A 7,927-nucleotide genomic window follows, 5' to 3' on the forward strand; every position below is an offset into this window, starting at 1 on the left:
GTTTAGAAAACACCTTAAGAAAATTCTCTGCAGACAGGAGATGATCTGTAAAATATTTGTAAGAAAGTTTAAGGTTACGTTCCTATGTTGGTGTATCAAATGTTGGATTTGATGCAACTATTGTCTGGTTAGTTTTGCAGTTATGCATGTCTAATTTTAGGCCAGTCAATATGGTGACATGACCTGCAACTAATTCCAACAGAAATTATTCCACTTGCAATCATTCAGTAAAGGGGTCTCAAACAACATATTAAAATTGTAGGAGCATGAAAAATAGGGATCATGGTAAATTATGCTAATTTATGTTAATTAGCTCACATCAATGGAAAAGTCTTCAAATACCCATAAAACATCAAAAACTCACCCTATGAATGCAGTCAAGGTGTCTAAACCTATGTTTTCGGGGTCAAGGAATTCATTTCAGGTGGTTCCAAGAGTATTACTGGCATTGCATTGTGGGAAATATGCAAATTACGCTCTACAAACCATACCATATCTTGGAAAATCTCAGATTATTTGCTGAAATTGAAGTAGTCTTCAGTTTCAGCTAGAAAATAATTACTAACCATTTAAATGTCTTTCTCATGCTTTCTGGTATCCAAAAAGATCTCACTTTGCAGGGAAAATGTTCATTAAGGAGGTTTAACCCTAAAAGCTGAATCAGAGTCAGTTATGTGCTACTTTTGTAATGTGTTTTAACCTCCTAAAATGTAAAAATAACATGCTCTGGTCTATTAATCAGACACTTCATCATCATCAGTGTCTGTTTCAATTATCATGGGCGAGTTCGTGCAGTCAAGTCCCTTGCAGCTGCCACAGGCAGACGTACACTCTAGTCCATGCTTACGACATGTGCACCTCATAGTGTTACATCCCATTTTACAGTCACAACGAAATAGCTCAATGAGTTTGGATGGTGCTGCTGGTAGATCAGTTGTGACAGGTAGCAGTTGCCCGCCACTTTCTTTCCAGCCGCATTCCTCTGGCTCTAGACTGGTGTTTCCTTTCCAAACATTTATTTGGAGAAAGACTCTCAAACTGTGGTAATGTGAAGCTGCCAACGTTGGTGGGAGGCATTTTGCTTCCACTGCCTTTGATCCTGATTTTACTTTCTTACAAAACCGCTTGTAGCGGAGGCTGTCAAGGCTGTCTTCCTCAGACCCATTGTAAAGATGAACCAGAACATCTTCTCCTGCCTTGACTATGGCTTCCTTTGATGTAGTATCTGCATCACCACAGAACAAATGTGCAAGACACAAGAACGGTTCATTCTTTGTAACCATCTTGAGTGCTGAGGCTTTGCCAAGTCCATAAAATCTGGATGTCGTATCTTGATTTGCTGTCTTAGACCCTTTAAGAGGTCGTCCTCGTTTTGCTTTCTTAGTCACATTGTCTGAACAAAACTGCCACGGTATTTCACATCCTGTCCTGAAATTGACGCTGCATGTTTGATGGTACACTGCCTCTTCAGATGGCAGGTCATTCACATAAGCAAGTCGCTCAGCTACAATTTGAGACCGACTGTCTTCACTACTTTTACTCTGCCACTTTCTGCAGTCTTCTAAAACTTGTATTTTTAATTTTAATGTCCGTACACAATAAACATCGACCCCCCCCTTGTTACACTTATGATACTTTGCCGGAGTACCACAGTATAAACAGGGTTCTTTAAAGTCAAACTTCGGAGACTCAGACCTTAAAACACAAGGGACTGCAGAGTCAGATTCATCTGGCCGACGCAAATCTCGTTCTATGCAGAGAGGATTCACATGCTGTTGCCGACAATCCTCGTGAACCATTTGTCCAGGCTGGGTTACGACATTACAACCACGTTTTTCACTTGCTCTATTCACTGAATCACTCCCCTTTTGATGAAGAACAGTTGTCCGCCTCCCATCTGATAAACTCTCTGAACAAATTGGACAGTCTTCCATCTTGGTCTTTTGTGTGAAACGACCTGAAATAGAAAATACAGGTTTTGAGCAAAATTATTTACTCCAGAATTTTACTTGCTATATTCAGATACAGATAAGCAAAGAAGAATTCAAGGCTTAGGCTGCATTGTCAGCCTCAAAATTGCTCATGGTTTTATCCTTTTTAAGCAACAAAGGCATTCCTGGGGATGAAATGTCTATCTGACATAAACTTTTCCCTTTACATGATTAATGTACAAGCGGCTTTCCATATATCTCAAGGAGCTGAAACCACATGTTTTTTTTTTTAATTGGATCTACAGATTATGCCTAGATTGAGATGTAATGCTTTCTGTTTTCACTATCTAAAGCTTACCTGCATGGTCTACATGTTTAGGGTCTACTCTTTGACCAAGTAACCGGACTGGTTTTGATTTCTTTTTTTTTTTCTTCAAATTTGGTATATGTAATTAAACTATTGTCTTAAACTAATTCACCATCAAAATCACAGATGGCAGCACCATGCAAGCTAAACCCAACAAAACTTTTGAAAAAAAAAAAGAAATTAATTGTAACTGGCAGATACTTTTAGTTTATTCACTCTCCTCCTCCATGTCACATGGTTTCTTACCGGTGCTAATGATAACTTTGTAAACTTGCACAATACATTCCAGGTGCTAGTGCCTTCAACAATTAACACACTGATTGAATCAAAACTACATTTTTATTACAAAAATACTTATTATGGTGAACCTGAAAATAAATTTTAAATGTTAACTTATATCGTTGCAAAAAATGTTTGGTTTATCAAAAAATTACCATTTTTTTCATGGTAATTTGCATATTTCCCACAATGCAATGCAGACAGTCCACTTTAAACCATCTAAAATGAATTCCTTGCCCCCGAAAACATAGGTTTAGACACCTTGACTGCATTCATAGGGTGATTTATTTATTTTATTTTTTTTATGTTTGTTTTATGGGTATTTAAAGATTTTCCAATTGTTGTGAGCTAATTAACATAAATTAGCATAATTTACCATGATCCCCATTTTTTACACTCCTACAATTTTAATATGTTGTTGGAGACCCATTTCCTGAATTATTGCAGGTGAAATCATTTCTGTTGGAATTAGTTGCAGGTTGAGCCCCAATATTTGCTAGATTGACTGGCCTATTTGGACTTTCTGTTGGTTATAGTCTTGTATTACTTGACAAGCATGTCTCATAACAGGATTTCACAGACTGAAACATTTGGAGCAGACAAATGCAGAAATGCTGAATGTTGAAGAACAATGCATAGTTCAATGGATGTACAAGCAGTGATGGTTGTAGTGGCCACCAGGTCTCGGCTTTGGAAATTAAAGAAAATTCTAAATTTGATTCAATCTAAATCAAGCTATGTCCTGTATGTGCTGCTGTCTTGAGACATGTCAATGGTGAAATCAGAGAAGAATTTCCACTCTGTAAGCAATAATGTTTTCATATTGTAAATGTAACTTCAACTCCACTGCCTCTAATTTCCATCATGCTTGTGGTAACATTATTCCCTGAAACACTCCCAGACATGTTCACCAAATGGCAGTGTTCAGCAGGTGGTAAACAGAACGATGGGATCTTACTGTTCATAAACAAAACAAAGTTGCTTCTTGGATTGATCTGGTACATAAATGTTCACCAAACTGTAATTTGCATATCATCATTATATGGCCGTTTAATTTGTGTAAGATTGTGGCATTTATTGTTTTGCTTTTTTTTTTTGGTTTGTTGTTTTTTTTAAGTGGAGAGGATGGAGGAGAAAATTCTGTACTTCAAATCTGGAATATGCAAAATTTTTGAAACTTGTAATAGTCTGCTCTTAATTTAGGAATATCTCCCTCCTAAAAATATTGTCATTAAAAAAAATTTGTGTATAAAATCTGAATGTACAGAACTCCAGTTTTAACTGGAAAAATGCACAGGCGGCATGGTGGATTATTGGTTGGCACTGATGCGTCACAGCAAGATTGTTCTGGGATCACTTCCTGCCCTTTCTGTGTGGCGTTTCCATGTTCATTAGGATCTGCTCCTTTCTCTGCCCATGACCTGGCAGATCAGTGTTAACCGCCAGCCAGTATTACTTGTTTTCATTATCTGCTTTAGTTATTTCGGGAATTACGAGATGAAAGCATTTATTGTTTTAGAGTTATTAATGTCACGCAAGCCAGCTCAGACCCACTTATCTGCGCTGTTACTGACTGATGACTTGTGTGAATCGAAATTTTTAGTGAAAACGGTTATCGAGATACATGTTGGGAGGCATTCTTTTATAACGTGGTGATATCACATGCTGCAGGACCTGCTTTATCGAAGGAGTCGGGCTCTGGTGGACTACGAGAACGCCAACAAGGCTCTTGATAAAGCTCGAGCCAAAAACCGGGAAGTGCTCCAGGCAGAGACCAGCCAGCAGCTCTGCTGCCACAAGTTTGAGAAGATCTCGGAGTCTGCCAAACAAGGTCTAACTTCATTTATTTATCACCCAAATATGAAGGTCTGCAGTGTTGTCTTCAGTTTTAGGAACACGCTGCCCTGTAATCTGTGTAGATTAGCTATTGAGGGGTACTCGCATATTTTAGTTAAAATTACTTCCAGATAGCTGGTTGCTTTAATGGCGCTGTGCTGCCCAGAGACTTATTTTATTTGACCTGATAGTACATTCAAAAAACACAAAGGGGAATTTAAAAAAAAAAAAAAAAAAAAAACACAGAAAGGGGGCAGGGGGCTGGTGGTTTGATGCTCTCAATCATAGATGTGAAACTGATTCCAGAAAGGGCCGAGAGGGTGCAGGTTTTCTTTGTAACCACCAACTCCACCAGGTGGTTTCACTGATTAACATCACTTTGAGCAGATGGGATGAGTTCATCATTGAAATTACCTCGTGGAGTTGGTGGTTCCAAAGAAAACCTGCACCCTCTCGGCTCTTTCTGGAATAGGTTTGATGCCTATGCTCTGAAGATGTAAAAAATAAATCTGTCAATAAATTGACAGAACAGCATTTTTTTTATTCTCAGTAGTTACACAGAGTTGAGCAAGCAAATGAATCTCTAAAGATGGAGCTGCTCAGTGGGCAACAGGTCATACTGGTTGTACTGGCCGCTGTCCTCTTAGGTAAAGCAAGCGGTGCTTCTATGACTTTATCGGAATTTTCATGATAACCTTTCATCTTTGAACTGTCCTGGCTGCATTCTGTTTAAAAAAAAAAAAAAAAAAAAAAGTTTCTAAACTGATTTTTGGACATCTTGTTGAAACCACTGCAGTCACCAGTCCCTCAGATGCCACACAACACACAATCACTCTGCAGGACCTCTTTGAGTTCTCCTTACATGGGTCACTGTAAACTCTCTTTGTGAACGCAGAGCTCATAGACTTCAAGACGAGGCGAGTCGCAGCATTCAGAAAGAACCTGGTGGAGTTGGCAGAGCTGGAACTCAAACATGCCAAGGTACGAAAAATACGTCAAGCATTTAGCGGCACATAAGGTCGATAACAATCTGTGATTTGCTCAGCATGAAGTCTAAAAACCAGAGGAAAATGCAAACTTTATTTAAAAATGGAAAGAAGTGCACCTTCACCACTTTGCACATTGTGAATTGTTAGCTAATCGATCCAACTGTGCATCAGCAGCCTGTCAAAAAACAACTTGTTTTTGCTTTTCTGTTTCCATATTTCATTGAACAAAGTCAACATGCATTTGGAGTTCTTGGACTGTGTTATTTGCTAAAGTTTTCTAGGTATTATGGATGAGATGGCACCTGCACTGTCTGAACCACAAATCCAGTTCGGTCATATCACGGGGCTGCTGGGTGTGGCTTGACAGCTGGTTAAACACTAAAACTTTTTTTAAGAGTTAAATTAGCCTTGTGCAAAAGCTGTGACATGGTATTTGGAAGAGTTTATTTACTTTTATGTGCCTTAGTCTCTCCAGGATTTCACAGGCCTTTTTTGAGATGAATGCATTCTTAAAATGCCTGACTTCATGGGACCGTTTCCAAAAAAATTACAATGGAAGTTGCATTTTTTTTTTAAAGGTGTTGTTGCAATTGAAGGGAGCAAGTGAAAGTTGTGATGTCTGTGCACTTCCAATCTTGAGCACATGGGGGTAGAATGGCCACACCCATGCAGTCTCGAGGCTGTAAAGATTGCATATGAAAGTAATTGTTTCCCATATGACCTCAAATGGGAAACTTTTCACAGGTCTATTTAATAATTGAGGGGTAACGTTGTGTTTACCTCCAACAAGCCACCTGGTGGTGAAAATGCACTTGACATGCCAAGTTCAGGAGAAGTGTTTCCAAGATGAAGCTTTTCTTCAGCACAGTGACAAACTGTTATGGTGCGGTGCAAACTGTTGGCTTGAAGGGTTTCTGCATGTGGTGGCATCTTGGTCATGTTGGGTTTTTGGACCCTTGGTGGCGGGTTGTGACCCTCTCTCTGTTTTGCAGGGAAACCTTCAGCTGCTGCAGAGCTGTCTGGGTGTTCTTAAAGGTAATACTTAACTATATGGCACATCCCACATCCAGCTGGACATGCCCCCTCACCACAGCCCCACCCATTTCCAGCTGGACACGCCTACACTGGTGCAGCAACCAGAGAGATGGACGGCACCAAGAATTTTAGAACAACAGAGATTGTGGGGGGAAAAGAGGGTTCACAGTGACAGGAAGTCTGTTGTCTTCATTGCTAAAGAGATGAGATCTTCTCTCCCTCTTCTTCTTTGTCTTTTCCTTTTCATCCCACAGTCTCTCTCTACACTGTCATCTGTCTGTTGATTCAGAACCAGTAAGACCTTATTGGTTTTGTAGCTGATCCAGTTCCACACCAGTTCTATTGGTCTAACATGACCTGGTGGGTTAGCGTTTCTTCTGAGTTCATGATGAAGTAGCTTTTAGTAAAGTCCAGTTATTGAAAGTTCTGTTAACTGAACTTTCACACCAATATTTTCAGTGCACAGTCCAGCACATGGCTGTTACTCAGAGGGGGCGGGGTTTATCCCTGCCTGCCAGTTCAAGAGGAGCTGGTCTCTGTCCACCTGCTGATCTCAGGTCCAGTCTGGACTGAATCAGATGCTGTAATGTACTTGCTCCCCCATCCACAATTACTTCCTCATCTGTCATTATGATGTCACCGTCCTCTTCTTCGTTGCCCTGGGTTACGTTCATCTTACGGTTTCTTATGTGTACAGGGGCGTTTGGTGTCAGTGAACTTCCTCTGCTGCTGCTTTGTTACAGCGTTTGGAGTCCAGCTCTTGGTTGCCGTTATTATTAAAGTGTAATATCACTAAATAATAAATGGGGGGGAAAAAGACAATTACATCTTTGTATTGGTTAAATAATGAATGCTCATCATCATCATGTCACTAATCTTATGCTTCAGATTTGTGTCTAATTTTCACTTGTCGTGTCAGATGAGTGAGCTTCAGTATGTTTGCCTTAATGTAGGTCAGTCGCTCTTGTTAATTATTGTAAAGAAAAAAAGAACAGAATGATTATGTGGACTTTTTATTTTTTCTCTTTGTTTTTGTTTTTTTTAAGTGCACAGTGTACGAATGTTTTTTCACTCTTATGTGACCAAAGCTTCCATTGATGAATCGAGATGCAAACATGGGGAAACTTCGGACGGTAAATGAGAAGACTGGTGATTAATAAAAGTTTATTAAATTCACATTTCTGCTGTCTGAGAATCAACATGTCCGCAGACGACTCTGGTCATGGGACTCAATAAAACCTGTGAACAGTTTTCTTATCAATCTGTCTGCACAGATTTCTGGGAGCCATCCAAGAACATCCCTGTTTTTTTTATTTGGGGGAGGGGTGTGGTGTGGTGTCATAGTTGGTAGTTTTGGAGTTCTTATTCCTACACACAGCATCATGAGGCCATTGCTCAAAGAATGACCTGTAGGAAACTTGTTTTTATTTACAACTCCATATCAGCAGAAGTTGGGATCTGCATGGTAAACGCCAGGGTGTGGGACCCAT

General features: G+C 39.7%; 1 protein-coding gene across 2 annotated transcripts in view; it reads left to right on the plus strand.

Annotated features, from left to right (window-relative positions):
• The window catches only part of snx6 (sorting nexin 6), a 34,940-nt gene extending 27,252 nt beyond the window's left edge, over positions 1 to 7,688 (plus strand). For both annotated transcript variants that reach the window (XM_034195324.1, XM_034195323.1), the window contains exons 12-14: positions 4,249 to 4,408; positions 5,309 to 5,394; positions 6,395 to 7,688. In XM_034195324.1, coding sequence (XP_034051215.1) covers positions 4,249 to 4,408; positions 5,309 to 5,394; positions 6,395 to 6,448 — 300 coding nt within the window. In that variant the 3' untranslated portion in view covers positions 6,449 to 7,688. The remainder of the gene's footprint in view (positions 1 to 4,248; positions 4,409 to 5,308; positions 5,395 to 6,394) is intronic.
• Positions 7,689 to 7,927: the final 239 nt, after the last annotated feature.

This window comes from Thalassophryne amazonica, chromosome 19, assembly GCF_902500255.1.
Source record: "Thalassophryne amazonica chromosome 19, fThaAma1.1, whole genome shotgun sequence".
Taxonomy (NCBI): Eukaryota; Metazoa; Chordata; class Actinopteri; order Batrachoidiformes; family Batrachoididae; genus Thalassophryne; species Thalassophryne amazonica.